This window comes from Erithacus rubecula (genome assembly GCF_903797595.1).
Source record: "Erithacus rubecula genome assembly, chromosome: 33".
Lineage (NCBI taxonomy): Eukaryota > Metazoa > Chordata > Aves > Passeriformes > Muscicapidae > Erithacus > Erithacus rubecula.
In genome coordinates, this window is record NC_136683.1 from 1,832,552 (window position 1) to 1,849,577 (window position 17,026).

General features: G+C 48.4%; 1 protein-coding gene across 1 annotated transcript; it reads left to right on the forward strand.

Moving 5' to 3' along the window:
- Positions 1-2,723: 2,723 nt before the first annotated feature.
- DAP3 (death associated protein 3) lies at positions 2,724-17,013 on the forward strand. The gene is made up of 12 exons (XM_079329431.1): positions 2,724-2,804; positions 7,120-7,224; positions 10,482-10,583; positions 11,444-11,552; positions 12,588-12,680; positions 13,331-13,461; positions 13,628-13,708; positions 14,519-14,677; positions 15,505-15,564; positions 16,443-16,532; positions 16,696-16,813; positions 16,903-17,013. Exons 1-12 carry the CDS (start codon positions 2,763-2,765, stop codon positions 16,986-16,988), a joined length of 1,176 nt encoding a protein of 391 aa, XP_079185557.1. The 5' UTR covers positions 2,724-2,762; the 3' UTR covers positions 16,989-17,013.
- Positions 17,014-17,026: the final 13 nt, after the last annotated feature.

Sequence of the window (17,026 nt, forward strand, 5' to 3'; positions counted from 1 at the left end):
CCGCGGGCAAAGGGCGCGGTGACCACGCCCCCAAACAAACCACGCCCATCAAAACCACGCCCCCTCCACCACAGGCCACGCCCACCTGGAATTGCTTAGAAAAGGAAAATTCGCTTTTTTACCCCAAAATGATGCAGGTGGTTTTTTGTTTTTTACACAAAGCCATCTTTCCTCAAATGCCACACCCGCGCGCTTGCCAGTTCAGAGTCATGAAATCTTTTTTGTGAAGCTGGAATTATGGGATGTTAAGGGGCTGGAATGGATCTTTTAAAGGCTATTTAGTCTCATCCCTCCTGTCATGGGGCAGATCACACGAGGCCTTGGGCTCTTCCAGGGATCCAGGTGCAGCCACAGCTTCTCTGGCAGCCTCTTCCAGGGCATCCCCATCCTCACAGGGAGGAATTTCTTCCTAATAGGTGATTTAACTTTTCCTTCTGTTAATTTGTATCTGTTACTCCTTGTCCCATCACTACAGTTCCAGACAAGGAGTCCCTCTCCATTTCCCTGTAGCCCCTTTAGGTCCTGGAAGGTGCTCTGAGGTCTCCTTGGATCCTGCTCTTCTCCAGGCTGATTATTCCCAACTTTCCCAGTCATTTTGTTGTTGTCCACACCAGACTTCCTCCAACAGTTCCATATATTCCATATTTTGGGAATGATGGAACGATGCTCATAATATCTGATGGGAATTACCACAGCCATTTGTAATTGCTGTTAAATAGCTTTTAAAATATTTTCTGCCAGAAATAGTAATGTATATATAAAACCCATAATAACAAAAAATCCTTGGGGCTAAAACACCCTGAGCCCAGCAATTGTCCCTGCACAGGAGGCACAACTTGTGCCCTGGGCAGTGCCCAGAGAGGCTGTGGAACCTCATCCCTGGGGATATCTCAGATCCAGCTGGTCACAATCCTGTGCTCTGTGCTATGGGATGGCTCTGGCTCCAGATGTGACCCCTCCCAGCCTGACCCATCTCGGCATTCTGATTTAATTCCTCCATTTCTCCAAACCGCCAGCAGCAAACACGGGGATGAAATCAATTCAACAAATCAATTAAACGAATTAACGCAGTAACAGCGCCACGGGAGGCCACGCCCCCTCTTTGGTCAAGACCACGCCCCCTTTTTGCTTGAGACCACGCCCCCTCTTTGCTCACAACCACGCTCCCATTTTGGTTATGACCACGCCCCCTCTTTGGCCACGCCCACGCGTTCACGCCCCTTTCTGGCCACGCCTCGCGTGTCCCTCCGCGCCTCCCGTAGCGGCCGCGCTGTGGCGGCCCCGGTCGCGGCCCCGGTCCCGGTCCCGGTCCCGGTCCCGGTGAGTGCGGGGACATCGCGGCCTCTCGGTCACACGGCGGCTCCTGGTCCAACCCTCCCTCATCGCATCCCCCGCGGCTACAACAGAGCGGCCGCGCTGCTCCCACCCCCGTTGTTACCGGGAATGGGGAGCGGAACCCGCGGGGAACACGTGGGAGGCACCGGGAGGGAACGGGCCGCGCTCGGTGCGCAGCGATCGGGGGGGTTATTTTTATTTAATTTTATTTGTACATTCGGTGATTCTGTCACAGCGCTCGAAAATAACAGGTTTTAAATGAAATGAGCAGTTGTTGGTGTTACGGGATTCGGTGAATCCTCCAATGAGAAATCAAAGTTCAGATATTGAATTAAAACCTTTGGGTGGATTGAATCGTATTAAAGCCACGCTTAAAATAGAAATAAGTCAGTTTTAATAAGAGCTGCAGTGGTTTTAATAAGTAAAAAGTCGGGATTTCACAGTGGTAATGTTATAAATGAGAAATAGAGTTCGATATTCAGCAAAGTTTAAATTGGTTTATTTTATATAAACAGAGCGAAGCAGCGCTGGGCAAAACCTGAGGGGTCGCAGCTCCTTTTCCCTTTTTATAATCTGGTTTTATCATCGATAATTGTTATTTTGTTGGAGTCATTCTGCAAGAATTTCCAAAGAAACTTCCAAATTTCGGTGGGGCAGCTCTTGGTGATGGAACCGTCTGGTTTTGGGAGATAAAAACCAGAAAAAAAAATGGGAATTCTGATTTTTAGCAGATCACACAAAGGCAGGAAATCTGATTCTGCCAAAAAAAAAACCCAAAAAAACCCTTTTATTTCTTTTACAAATTGATATCCACAATATTCCTAACAGGGGCATTTAATAATATATTTCCCTTTATCCAGGTCCACGTTGTTTTTTTCTTATTTTAAGTATTCTGGTTGATCCAAACTCCAAAATTTCGATGCTGAATCATTTGTCAATTATCACAACTTGAAATTGAAAAGCATGAACAGAATTCAGTCTTTGTGACTCTTTTAATTTCCCTCGTTGTGGCTGAGAAAGAAATTTCCCTTTCCCTGCTTATTTTTTTTTTTTTTTTATTTTTGCAGCTAAAACTGGAAAACAGGATTTCTCCCTGCTGGGCTGCACACACTAAAATAACCAAAAATTCCTCTGCAGGATGAAATCTTCACTCATTCCTCAAATAATAAGAGTGGGGGTTGTTTTTTCTGTGTTTATTTTAATTGGATGAACTTTTATTATTTTATTTCTAGTTTTGCTTAGGCAAGTGGTGCTGATCATCATTTTTGTGTTACTACAGAGCATCTAATCTGAATTATTTGTGTGCCTTGTCATGAAAATCTTTCAACACAAACAGTTCTCTACCTGCATAAAATAATCAGGCACAACAAAAAAAAAATTAAAAATTAAAAATTAATTAAATCATCTACTTCTGTTCCTGCAGGAAAATGCTGAGAAATCTGAGAGGATTCATCTGCCACTCTCTAAAGGTGAGTTCTGTAAGAACCTGGTGCTATTTCCAATATTTCAACTTTCCCAATTTGGCCTGGAATGACAAATTACAGCTGTAAAAAATAAGATTCTTCTTACTAAGCTCAACTTTGGTGCTTTCTCTCAGCTGTGGGCTGATCTGGAATTTCCACATTTTTCCTGAGCAGGAAAACACAAGATGCTGAGATCCTGCACCTTGAATTCAGGTGTTTTTCAGAAAACAGGGATTATTATTATTATTATTATTATTATTATTATTATTATTATTATTATTATTATTATTATTATTATTATTATTATTATTATTATTCCACTTGCTGCAACATCCAGAGGAATAAACCACCAGCCTTGCACAAAACCTGTGCTGCTAAAATTTTACCAAAAAATCACAGAAACATGGAATATCCTGAGCTGGGAGGGACCCACAAGGATCATGATTTTTTGGGGAGTCTGGGCACCCTCTGGGAGAAGAACTTTCCCTGTTTTTCATTTTTTGAGCCAAAAAGTGGCACTCACAGCAGCTCTGTGTGATCCTTCAACCCCAAACAGCTCATGGTGCTGGTCAGGGATGGTTTTCTGATGGAAAAGAATTCCAGCTGTGGTTGCTGCTGCATTTTCCAGGATTTTCCTCTCCAGCACAGCTGGATTTTGCTGGTGTGGCTGGGAGTGCTTCTCTTGCTGGGTGTGGGATCCCTGGAAAAACAGGAAAAACCTGGGATTCCTGGTAAAACAGGAAAAATCTGGGATCCCTGGAATATGTGGGAAAAATTTGGGATCCCTGGAATACACAGGAATAAACTCAGAATCCCTGGGAGATGCAAAAACAGCTCAGAATTCCCAAATCCATGGAAAATGCAAAAACAGCTCAGAATTTCCCAAATCCATGGGAAATGCAGGAACAGCTCAGAATTCCCAGATCCATGGAAAATGCAGGAACAGCTCAGAATTCCCAGATCCATGGGAGATGCAAAAACAGCTCAGAATTCCCAAATCCATGGAAGATGCAGGAACATCTCAGAATTCCCAAATCCATGGAAAATGCAGGAACATCTCAGAATTCCCAGATCCATGGAAGATGCAGGAACATCTCAGAATTTCCCAGATCCATGAGAAATGAAGGAACAGCTCAGAATTCCCAAATCCATGGAAAATGCAGGAACATCTCAGAATTCCCAAATCCATGGAAGATGCAGGAACATCTCAGAATTCCCAGATCCATGGGAGATGCAGGAACATCTCAGAATTCCCAGATCCATGGGAAATGCAGGAACAGCTCAGAATTCCCAAATCCATGGAAAATGCAGGAACAGCTCAGAATTCCCAAATCCATGGGAGATGCAGGAACAGCTCAGAATTCCCAAATCCATGGGAGATGCAGGAACATCTCAGAATTCCCAAATCCATGGAAAATGCAGGAACAGCTCAGAATTCCCAAATCCATGGAAGATGCAGGAACATCTCAGAATTCCCAAATCCATGGGAGATGCAGGAACATCTCAGAATTCCCAAATCCATGGGAGATGCAGGAACATCTCAGAATTCCCAAATCCGTGGGAAATGCAGGAACAGCTCAGAATTCCCAGATCCATGGAAAATGCAGGAACATCTCAGAATTCCCAAATCCATGGAAGATGCAGGAACATCTCAGAATTCCCAAATCCATGGAAGATGCAGGAACAGCTCAGAATTCCCAGATCCATGGGAGATGCAGGAACATCTCAGAATTCCCAAATCCATGGAAGATGCAGGAACATCTCAGAATTCCCAAATCCATGGAAAATGCAGGAACAGCTCAGAATTCCCAAATCCATGGAAAATGCAGGAACAGCTCCACCTCATGGCTCAGAACTCCCAATTCATCCCCAGGCACCACGTGATGATTTGCTGCCATTTCAGAGATCCCAGGCAGGCCCCTCCTGTCCTTTGGAGATGGAAACTTCCCCAAAAATCTGGGACAGGTGGGGTCATTCACAGAGGGCATGTGATGTACTGGTGGAAAAAAATACAAATTTAATGTGTTTGGCTGTAAAACCAGAGGATTTGGCTTAAAGTTTCCTCATATTTTCCTTCTGGCTTCCTTCAGAGAGCTCATGAGGAGCTGGCTTGTGTCCCATAGAGATTCCAGGTCCTGCTGAGCTCAGTTTGATCTCCTGATATTGGTTTGATCATTCAGCTCAAGGCTGTAAATTGTCACCTCCATGGTTTTTTAAACTAAACAAACCACCTTAAAAGATAATTTGGATTTGAGGAGGAAAAGGGAACAAGATGTGCTGGGTGATCTCCCTATTTGCACTGCAGCTGTTCCCAGACTGAATTCCTTCCCTGACAGAAGGACAAGTGCCCAAATGCTGATTCAGACATCTGGAATGTGGGTAATCCCCCTGTCACTGGAACCCTTGTGTCCCCCTGAGGAACCCTGGGGTGACAGCAGAGCTGTGTCATGTCATCCCTGAGCTCTGAGCTTTGCTGCTCTCACCCAAACAGACAAAATAAGAAACTGCTGCCTCTGTTCAGCTACAACTGGCCCTGTCAGTGCCTCTCATCTTCTCCCAGAGCCTGTCTGGAGGATGCACTTCTTAAATCATTGACAAATGTTTGGGTTTTTTTTGGTTTTTTGGGTTTTTTTTTCTTTCACCACAGCATAATAAAATGCTTGTCCTGCCACTGCTCACTTTCTTGCCTGTTTTGGCTGGGCTTTGCAGGCAGCCTTCAGCAGTCTGTCTGGGGGAAAAAAAAATTGAATTAATCAGCTTAGCTGGCTGTTTTGATTTCTCAGCCATTTGTATCCTAATGCCAGAGTCTGGATGCAGGGGACACAGTCAGGGAAATCAGGGAGGGAAGTGTAATTATAAATAGCAAATAGTGGGCAGAGCTGCATTAATCCCTCAGTAATTGAGGTGATTATGGGTTGCTAGACAGTCTGAATTTTCAGGGTGATGCCACACTCCTCAGTGTAGGCAGAAATGTGGTGGGCACTTGCCAGCAGTGAGGTCTTCATGTGGCATCTTAAGGAATTTTGTGGGGTAAAATTCAGGTGCAGGGATTGGCTCACTGAGGTGGCTTCAGGTGGGAATGGTTGCAGTGCAGAAATTGGAATTTTTGGGTTGAAATTTCCAGGATTTTATGGCTGAAATTTCCAGGATTTTGGGGCTGGAATTTCCAGGGCTTGGGTCTTAAATATCTGTGGATTTGGAGGCTGGAATTCCCAGGATTTTGGGGCAGGAGTTTCCTAAGGTTTGGGTCTTAAAATTTCAGGGATTTGGGAGCTGAAATTCTGAGAGTTCAAAGCTTGGAGTCCCCAGGTTTTTGGGGTCAGAATTCCAAGAGTTTGGGTCATAAAATTCCCAGGATTTTGGGGCTAGAATCCCCCAGGGTTTGCTTCTTAAAATTCCAATAATTTGGGGGCTGAAATTCCCAGGATTTTGCAGCTGGGATTCACAGGTTCTGAGCTGAGTATTCCAGGATTTTGAGACCAAAATTTCCAGGTTTTTGGGGTCAGAATCCCTGGGATTTTGGGACAGGAATTCCCAGGGTTTGGATCTTAAAATTCCCAGGATTTTGGGCGTGGAATTCCCAAAGTTTGGGGCTAAAATTCCCAGGATTTTCAGGCTAAAATTTTGAGAGTTCAAAGCTTGGAGTCCCCAGGTTTTTGGGGTCAGAATTCCAAGAGTTTGGGTCATAAAATTCCCAGGATTTTGGGGCTAAAATTCCCAGGATTTTGGGGCTAGAATCCCCAGGGTTTGCTTCTTAAAATTCCAATAATTTGGGGGCTGAAATTCCCAGGATTTTGCAGCTGGGATTCACAGGTTCTGAGCTGAGTATTCCAGGATTTTGAGACCAAAATTTCCAGGTTTTTGGGGTCAGAATTCCTGGGATTTTGGGGCAGGAATTCCCAGGGTTTGGATCTTAAAATTCCCAGGATTTGGAGGCTGAAATGCCCAAAGTTTGGGGCTAAAATTCCCAGGATTTTCAGGCTAAAATTTTGAGAGTTCAAAGCTTGGAGTCCCCAGGTTTTTGGGGCCAGAATTCCCAGGATTTTGAGACTGAAAATCCCAAGATTTTGGGGTTGGAATTCCCAATACCCCAATATCTAAATGTGAAATCTGGTTCTACAGCCTGTGGGTTTTCATGATGAGTTTTCATGATGAGTTTTCATGATGAGTTCCCATGCTAATGATGAGTTTTCATTCTAATTGCAGTCAGAGTTCAGCCCAGGGTTGCACGTGCCTCGTGCAGGGTCACAGAGCAGACTCCTGCCTTGTTTCCCAGCAATCCTTGGCTGCTGACAGCTTTGTTGTCCCTTTGTCCCCTCAGCTGGAACGTGGCTGTGCCCTGCACACAGCACACAGGGATGGCCTGAGCTCTGTGTCCAGCCCAGAAAGGCCCCGAGCAGTTTTCCACACCAGCGAGAGTGACCCGGTGAGTGACAGCCACCCCTGTCCCTGCTGGGGACACAGACAGTGCTGGGGACACCCCTGTCCCTGCTGGGGACACCCCTGTCCCTGCTGGGGACACCCCTGTCCCTGCTGGGGACACCCCTGTCCCTGCTGGGGACACAGTCAGTGCTGGGGACACCCCTGTCCCTGCTGGGGACACAGTCAGTGCTGGGGACACCCCTGTCCCTGTTGGTGACACCCCTGTCCCTGTTGGGGACACAGACAGTGCTGGGGACACCCCTGTCCCTGTTGGGGACACAGACAGTGCTGGGGACACCCCTGTGCCTGCTGGGGACACCCCTGTCCCTGCTGGGGACACAGTCAGTGCTGGGGACACCTCTGTCCCTGTTGGGGACACCCCTGTCCCTGTTGGGGACACAGACAGGCCTGTGTGCCACCCCTGTCCATGCTGGGGACACCCCTGTCCCTGCTGGGGACACAGACAGTGTTTGGTGCCACCCCTGGGTCTGCTGGGGACACAGACAGTGCTGAGTGCCACCCCTGTCCCTGCTGGGGACACCCCTGTCCCTGCTGGGGACACAGACAGTGTTTGGTGCCACCCCTGGGTCTGCTGGGGACACAGACAGGCCTGAGTGCCACCCCTGTCCCTGCTGGGGACACAGACAGTGCTGAGTGCCACCCCTGTCCCTGCTGGGGACACCCCTGTCCCTGCTGGGGACACAGACAGTGCTGAGTGCCACCCCTGTCCCTGCTGGGGACACCCCTGTCCCTGCTGGGGACACAGACAGTGCTGAGTGCCACCCCTGTCCCTGCTGGGGACACCCCTGTCCCTGCTGGGGACACAGCCAGGCCTGAGTGCCACCCCTGTCCCTGTTGGTGCCACCCCTGTCCCTTTTGGGGATACAGACAGTGTTTGGTGCCACCCCTGGGTCTGCTGGGGACACAGACAGTGCTGGGGACACCCCTGTCCCTGTTGGGGACACAGACAGTGCTGAGTGCCAACCCTGTCCCTGCTGGGGACACAGACAGGCCTGGGTGCCACCAGGGGACACAGACAGTGCTGGGTGCCACCCCTCTCCCTACTGGGGACACAGACAGTGCTGAGTGCCACCCCTGTCCCTGCTGGGGACACCCCTGTCCCTGTTGGGGACACAGCCAGGCCTGGGTGCCACCCCTGTCTCTGTTGGGGACACAGACAGGCCTGAGTGCCACCCCTGTCCCTGCTGGGGACACAGACAGTGCTGAGTGCCACCCCTGTCCCTGTTGGTGCCACCCCTGTCCCTTTTGGGGATACAGACAGTGTTTGGTGCCACCCCTGGGTCTGCTGGGGACACAGACAGTGCTGGGGACACCCCTGTCCCTGCTGGGGACACAGACAGGCCTGAGTGCCACCCCTGTCCCTGCTGGGGACACAGACAGTGCTGGGGACACCCCTGTCCCTGCTGGGGACACAGACAGGCCTGAGTGCCACCCCTGTCCCTGCTGGGGACACAGACAGTGCTGGGGGACACCCATGTCCCTGCTGGGGACACCCCTGTCCCTGCTGGGGACACAGACAGTGCTGAGTGCCACCCCTGTCCCTGTTGGGGACACAGACAGGCCTGAGTGCCACCCCTGTCCCTGTTGGTGCCACCCCTGTCCCTTTTGGGGATACAGACAGTGTTTGGTGCCACCCCTGGGTCTGCTGGGGACACAGACAGGCCTGGGTGCCACCAGGGGACACAGACAGTGCTGGGTGCCACCCCTCTCCCTACTGGGGACACCCCTGTACCTGCTGGGGACACAGCCACTCCTGGATGCCACCAGGGCCATGCTGGGAGCCAGCAGTGCTGCCTGGCACTGTGCTGTTCCTGTCATCAACCACCATAAATTTCAACTTTTTTCCCTGGAAAAGCCTTCCCTGGAAAATCTGGCTGTGAAAAGGGCTAAAAAAAAAAAAAAAAACCCCACACCCCAGCTGACCTCAGCACAGCTCTGCAGCATCACAATTCCAGCCTCACCCTCTGTGTCTCAAGCACAAAATGAAGGGCAATAAATGAATGGAAGGAGCTTTTGAGGTGCTTTTCTGCTGCCTGTGAAATTGGAGCCTCTCAGTGCTGATTCCTCGGGGTCTCTATGGAAACAGCAGCAGGAGATGATCTGCTGCACGTGACCCCGTGTCTCCATGGATTGCACAGCACAGGCCAGATGGTCACCATTGTCCCCTCTGTCCTGTGCCTGCCTTTTGGTTGCCAGGCAACTTGGCTCTGGCATTCTGACTTGTTCCTGAGGTTTTTTTGGCCAGCTCTGCCTTCCCTGGGCTCGTTGGGTCACTCAGTAGGAAAGCTTGGTGTACCCCAGCTCCTGTCCCAGACAATCCCATTAAAAAAACTTTTAAAAAAACCACTAAACGTGAAATTATTCATCAGAGTTTGTGTACCTTTCCATTAGCAAAGCTCCAAGTGAGTAAACATGACCCACATTGTGTAAAAGGGTGAAGGAATCTGCCCAAAGTCATGCAGGGATGAGGCTGAGAATGGAATCCTGTTCTTGTTTGAGCCATGGAAAACCACAGGTGCTGTTGGTCTGTGTCTGGCACATGCAGAACTCCAGGGAATGCACAGGCTGAAATCAGCTGAAGGTGCAGTTTTCTTCTGAAGGTCCAGGAATGATGTGGAAAGGTCTGGTTTTCCTCTGGAATCCAGTGGTGTCCAAAATGTCAGTTTTGATCTGGGTAGGAAAGGCTTGGCTCCTCCCCTGGGTGGAGCATCTCCCAGTGGGATGATGGAATTTTATCAGTCATGCACTGGGACTCACTGGCCATGAACAGGAGATATCTCCTGGAGGGAGGATGGGCTGTGGGAAGATAAAGATGATTGCCCCAGCTGGTTTAAAGCTGGCCCATTAGCAGATAATGTGTGCCAGGAGATAAAGATCACTGCCACACCCAGTTTTAAACAATGGCCCATTAACAGGAGATATCTCCCACAGTGATAAGAATTGCTGCCACACCCAGTTTTTACCAATGGCCCATTAACAGGTGATAGCTCCTGGATGAAGGGTGGGTCATGGGAAAGGTAAAGATGATTGCCCAGCTGGTTTAAAGCTGGCCCATTAACAGATAATATGTGCCAGGAGATCACTGCCCCAGCTGGTTTAACAGATGGTAACAGAATTCACATTTCTGGCCACATCACCCCAGCACAGCCTCCCAATAAGAGGACATTGGCCCCCTGTCCCACCCTGCTGTGTCCAGCAGAGAGGCATCACCAGGGTGACAATTCCCATTTTCCTCTGCAGGCCAAGCACACGGAGCAGCACGAGGGTCGCCTGTACAACATCCCCCTGGAGGAGGTGAATGCTGTGTTCCCCCATGGGCTCCCCCATCGCTTCCAGCAGCAGGTAGGGATGTACTCAGGGTGCCCAGAGCATCTCTGGCTGCCTCTGGATCCCTGGAAGTGTCCAGAGCCAGGTTGGATGGGGTTTGGAACAACCTGGGATAGTGGGAGGTGCCCCTGGATCACTGGAAGTGTCCAGAGCCAGGTTGGATGATGTTTGGAACAACCTGGGATAGTTGGAGGTGTCCCTACCCATGGCAGGGGTGGCACTGAGTGATCTTAAAGGTTCTGTCCAACCCAAACCATTCCAAATCTATTGGTGACTGTGATGTTTTCCTATTGGAATGCAGTTAGTTATTCCTGTCCCTCGCTGTTTTCAACATCTAAAAGAGATGAGTTAACCACCCAGAGCAGCAGCAGAAGAGTTTGAAGGTTCCACCTCAGGCAGCCTTCATTCCAGTGTTTTTCATCTCTAACATCCAAGCACATTATGAATTACAGAAATATTTTCCATGGTTATATTTCTGTGTGAAACAGGCTGTCTCCTGAAATAATTTTATGTCTGCAACAAAACAATTTTGTCTCCTGATTTGTGTGATGAGGCAGAGCTGTGCCAGGCACTGCTCTGTGAGTCAGGACAGATTCCTTAGCTGTGCACATCCAGGTCACTGAGTTGGATTCATGGTCAGGTCAGTCATCCCCCACCCCAATCTGTGGGAACAGGGTGGAACAGGTGATCCAAAAAAAACCAAAAACATTTTTAAGCACAGCAAAAAACAAGCAGCAGCACTTTTCACTGAAGGGAAGCAGCACTTCACCAACACTGTGGGTGCTGCTGGGCAGAGCTGGGGATGCTGGGAGCCCCCAGGCAGAGCTGGGGACATCTGTGTAGGGACAACTTGGTGACATCTGCTCCTTTCTCAGATCAGGACCTTCAACGAGGCGCGGGTGATGGTGCGCAGGCCGGCGCTGGAGCTCCTGGGCTACCTGAAGGGCTCCAACCTGAGGCATCCTGCTGTCAGATATGTGATCTGTATCCTTCACTGCAGGTTGGGGTGAAGAGAAACACAACAGCTGAGAAGGTTCTGTGAGCCTGAGCTGCCTCAGTCTCCAGGAGGTGTTTGTGCCACTGTCTGTGGTCAGTGCAGGGACTCAGAGCTTGGAGATTTTTATTGTAACTGATGGCACAGAGCTACAAACAGCACAAAGGGCATGGGGATCCTCAGCTCTGCTCAGTAAGGTGGGTGTCTTGGTGTCTGCCAATAAATGCAGAAGCTTCTCTTTGAGATGGAGAATGTAAACCTCCTCCTTCCAAATTATTATAATTTTGAAATTAAGGAGCTCTCATGGCAAAGATATGGGAATTAGGAATAACAGTTCTTTGCTAGGAAAATTAAAATAGAAATACAGTATAACAAAGAACAATCCCAAAACACTGCCAGAGTCAGAATCCAAGCTGACACCCATCAGTCAGTCAGGGTGTTGGCAGCAGTGCCATTCAATGGTGGCTGCATCCTCCTGCAGTGGCAGATGTGGTTCAGCTGGAGAAGGTGCAGTTTTCCTATGAAGGTCCAGGGATGATGTGGAAAGGTCTGGTTTTCCTCTGGAATCCAGTGGTGTCCAAAATCTCAGTTTTTATCTGGGTAGGAAAGGCTTGGCTCCTCCCCTGGCTGGAGCATCTCCCAGTGGGATGATGGAATTTTATCAGTCATGCACTGGGACTCACTGGCCATGAACAGGAGATATCTCCTGGAGGGAGGATGGGCTGTGGGAAGATAAAGATGATTGCCCCAGCTGGTTTAAAGCTGGCCCATTAACAGATAATATGTGTCAGGAGATCAGGGTCACTGCCCCAGCTGGTTTAAAGTTGGTGACAGAATCCACATTTCTGGCCACATCAACCCAACCCAGTGGAGCACAGGGAGAAAGAACTCTGGGTTTGTTGGATGAAATGCCATCCTTGTTTTGATGAGCTCTGAACTCTTTTTATGCCCTTTCTGAAGGAATCACACTCAAGTACAAACTCAAGTGGTTTTTCAGAGATTTTCCTTGACAGTCTTTGTTGCAGATGGTGAGAGAGGCACAGGGAAGACCATGACCCTGTGCCATGTGGTTCACTACTGCTCCAGGCAGGGCTGGCTGGTGCTGCACATCCCTGATGGTGAGGAAAGCAGAGCTCTGTTACCACCAAACACCAAAAGAAATTGTTTCAGGAGCTGTAGGATAACCCACAATAAATCACATGTACTTAAGCCAGTCTGGTTTAAGCATGGGAAGAGTTTTGGGTCTGTGCCTTCCTCTGGTCCCAAAGGACAGTTCTCCACTAAGGATGGAGCTGCATCCATCCAAAACATGGAGCTGTGAAAATTAATCCAGAGGAGACACCAAGATGATCAGAGGGATCAGCTCTGCTGGGATAATTGGGATTGTTCAGCCTGGAGAAGAAAAAGCTTTGGGTTTACCTCATTGTGACCTTCCAGGACCTAATGGGGGTACAAGAAAAATGGAGAGAGACCATTTACAAGGGACAGAGGGCAGAGTTAGATGGGATAGAGGGAAGAAATTCCTCCCTGTGAGGGTGGGGAGACCCCCAGAGAAGTTGTGGCTGCCCCTGGATCCCTGGAAGTGCCCAAGGCCACCTGAGATAGTGGAAGATGTCCCTGCCCATGGCACTTTAAGGTCCCTCCCAACCCAAACCATTCCATGATTCTCTGACTTTCCTTACCAAAATTTCTGATTAAGGACAAGTAAAACAAACACCCCCACCACAAAAAAAAAAAATTCAGAACAACTGCTTTATTTTGCTCACAGCTCATCTCTGGGTGAAGAACTGCAAGGAGCTTTTGCAGTCTTCTTACAACAAAGACAGGCTGGATCAGCCTCTGCAGGCCTCAGTCTGGCTCAAGAACTTCAAAGCCTCCAATGAACATTTCCTGCAAGAGGTTTGTGCCTGCAAATCCCACCCCAGTGCCTGTGCTGGGCTTCAGGTGCTGCAGAAAAAGCACCTGAGATCCCCTCTGTGGGTGGATTCTTCTCCCACATTCTGCAATCCAACCTTGCTTTTTGCCTCTTTTCATCCCCAAGCTAATCATAGTTTTCTTCCCACAGATAAAAACACAAAAAAAATACATGTGGGGCAAAAGAGAAAGCACAGAGGAGGGAAGACCTTTGAGGGAAGTGGTGGAGCAGGTAAGGAACAAGAACTGCTGCTGCTGTGGTCTCATCTTGTACCTGAGGATCTCATCTCTGTGGGAGCAGAATTGGTGGAACAAATTTAGATTGTTCCTAAAGATCTTAGAGATGTGAGTCTTCACTATCAAAAAGAGATATTGTGGAGAAAATTGTCTAGAGAATTTGGACAGGTTTTTTTTCCCCACTTCTCTTTGAGGAAATATTTTTCCTGAACCAAATGGGGGAGGGACTGTTTGAATCTGTTTCCTAGAAGGAAATTTTCTCCCTAAATCCAAAGTGAAAATTTCAAATTCTCATGGTTTTGATGCTCAAACTTCTTCTTGGAAAGGAACAAAGGGTTTTTGACTGTCAGTTTATCTTCCCTTGAGTAAAAGAAGTGAACTCCACTCTCTTAGCACAAAATGCAGCTGAACATTTGTACCAGAGGATCCCATCTCTTTGTGGAACAGATTTCTCCTAAAGATCTTAGAGATGTGAACTCCTGGGAAATAGAAGGTGTCTCACTATCACCAAAAGATATTGTGGTGGATCTGTAAAGCAAATTGTGCAGAGAATTTGGAGGTTTCTTTCCCACTTCTCTTTGAGGAAATATTTTTCCTGAACCAAATGGGGGAATCTGTTTCCTTGAGGGAAATTTTCTCCCTAAATCCAAAGTTAAAATTTGAAATTCTCATGGTTTTGATGCTCCAACTGCTCCTTTGAATGGAACGAACATGTTGTTGAGTGTCACTTTGCCTTCCCTTGAGTAAGAGAAATGAACTCCACTCTCTTAGCAAGAAATTTATCTGTGCCCTGTGCTCCCTGCAGGGTCTGGCTCGTGCCAGGAGTGCCTGTGATGCTGTGGGGGTCCTGCTGAAGGAGCTGAAGCTGCAGAGTCACCGTGGCTCCTTCCAGCTCCTGGTGGCCGTGGATGGTGTCAACGCTCTCTGGGGCAGGACCACGCTGAGGAAGGAGGACAAGAGTCCTGTGAGGATGGAGATTCCTTTTGGGGCTGCCTAAAAGATAAAATGAAGGGAATGCAAAGTGGTTGTGTTTATTGAAGGGTTTTCAGGTGTGTTTTGGACAGATAAAGTCCCCCCAGGAGTTACAGCCAAAAAACGAGTGATGGGTCATTTTTATAAGTTTGGTCAGATTGGGGGTTAATCTTTTAATTACAGCTTCAGGTAATGATTGGTAGTTAATCTTCAATTACAGCTCCAGGTAATGAAGTAATTTATCCCAACTTTGCTCCCCCCAACTCACTTTTGTTTCCATTTCTCATGGAAAAATGAGGTGTGCTCAATTCCCAAATCTGTTGTGTCTGACCAAAATGGGAAAGCTGCAGCTAATTCTGTATGGATTTCAGAGTTACTAAAGTGCTGCAGGGTTATAAATATATGAAAAATATAAAAGCTCCAATCCTAAAAGATCATTGGCCCCTTTTCATTCCCCCAAAGCTCTGCCCTGATTCCTGCTGCAGGGGGGGAGCAGGGAGGGCGTTTGGTTCAATATTTATTTGTTCTCTGGCAATCCCTAAAAATATTCAGGATTTGGAGGGGCCTGAAATTGTGCTTTAGATAATTTTGACTGTGTTTCCCTGACAGAAATGCAGGTGGGTGTTGTTGGAGAGGCAGGACCTGGGTGTTGCTTAGTGCAGCATGACTCAGGAGCAGGGAGGGCTAAAGGAAAGCAGAGAAAAAAAAATGCCTGAAGGATACAAATAATCCTGCCAGCATAATGGGGAAAGAGGGGAGGGGAATTAATGTGTCAGAAGATTCTGGCAATAAAAAAGTGATGCAGGAAATGTCCAGCAGGTGTGTCCAGAGGAGCTGACCCTCGTGCACAACCTACGCAAGATGCTGAGGAACGACTGGGTGAGTTCCAGGCACTGCCAGCAAGTCAAGGTGCCACCAAAGCTGCTGGAATAAAATGAAATCAGTGTCTCACCAGTGTTTGTGACACCTGAGGAGAAGGAGAACAGCTCAGCATTTCTTGATTTCCCCTGGCAAGCTCTGGTGTAGGACTCTGAGTCATTGGGACAGTTTCAATTCTGATTTTTTTTTTGAAATTTCTGAGAATAACGAGAATTTCTGAGTATTTTGCTGTAGGAGGTCAATTCTTCCTGCTGCTTTTTCAATCTTCTCAGAGTAGAATGAGTAAGCTTCAGATTTAGAGGTAAAGTAATTTTTAAAGCATTTCACTGTTTGCATAGAAAACCCATTATAGGTAAGAAAAGTTTTCATGGCAGCCCTGGGAACATCAGCTGTGTATTTTCCCTGTGGTCAGGAGCATTATAAAAAGTTAATCTTGTAGAATTTTTGAAGAATGCAGATCTCAGAATGGGATGTTAAAACCCACTCAGTCCCAGTCCCTTCCATGGCAGGGACACTTCCACTGTCCCAGGCTGCTCCAAGCTCTGGGTTTGGGCACTTCCAGGGATCCAGGGGCAGCCACAGCTGCTTTGGGCACCTGTGCCAGGGTCTCACACCCTCACAGGGAACAATTCCTTCCCAATATCCCATCTAGTCCATCTCCAGCTCTCCTGGATCTCCTTTAGGCTCTGGAAGGTTCTCTGAGCTCTCCCTGGAGCTTTCCCTTCTCCAGGTGAGCACCCCCAGCTCCATCATGAAACCTTTGTGGCTCCTCTGCACTTGCTCCAGCTCCATCTTCCAAGAAGATCCCTCAGGAGTTGATGCTAAAGCAGCACTGGGTTTGTAGGTAACAGGATTTTTATTTCTCATCTGCCTTGCAGAGTGGAGGTGCCATTGTGACCACCCTCAGCCAGACTGGCTCACTTTTCAAACCCAGCTCAGCCTACACTCCCCAGGAGCTGCTGGGAAAGGTGAGTCACGGCCCCTTTTGGGGTTTTTTTTTCCCTCTTCACATTGGGAAACAAACAAAAATCTTGCTTGGTGACCTGGCTCTGTTCAAGGGGACACTGTTCAGGGTTTCTGTGCATCACACACCCCTGACCACCACTGACCCTCACTGACCTTTCTTCCCAGGAGGGATTTGATGCTTTGGACCCTTTTGTGCCCATCCCGGTGCCCAACTACAGCCCGAGGGAATTCGAGAGCTGCTACAGCTACTACCTGGAGCGCAAGTGGCTGCAGCACGAGAAAGGTCAGTGCGAGGGGAGGGACAAAACCCGGGCAGGGACAAAACCCGGGGCTGTGCCCGCGCCCCTCAATCTGTTTCTCTCCCTTTTGCAGCGCGCACGGAGGATGGGAAGGCGGAGCTGCAATTCCTGAGCGGCTCCAACCCGCGGCAGCTGGATCGGCTGGCGGGACCCTTATAGCTCAATAAAGGCTCCGTTTCCTCGGTGTCCGTGTCCCC

Coding starts and splice junctions, on each gene's coding strand:
- DAP3 (XM_079329431.1), top strand. CDS start 2,763: ATGCTGAGAAATCTGAGAGGATTCATCTGCCACTCTCTAAAG. Junction 13,709..14,518: donor TGAGGGAAGTGGTGGAGCAG/GTAAGGAACAAG, acceptor TGCTCCCTGCAG/GGTCTGGCTCGTGCCAGGAG. Junction 15,565..16,442: donor AGATGCTGAGGAACGACTGG/GTGAGTTCCAGG, acceptor TCTGCCTTGCAG/AGTGGAGGTGCCATTGTGAC.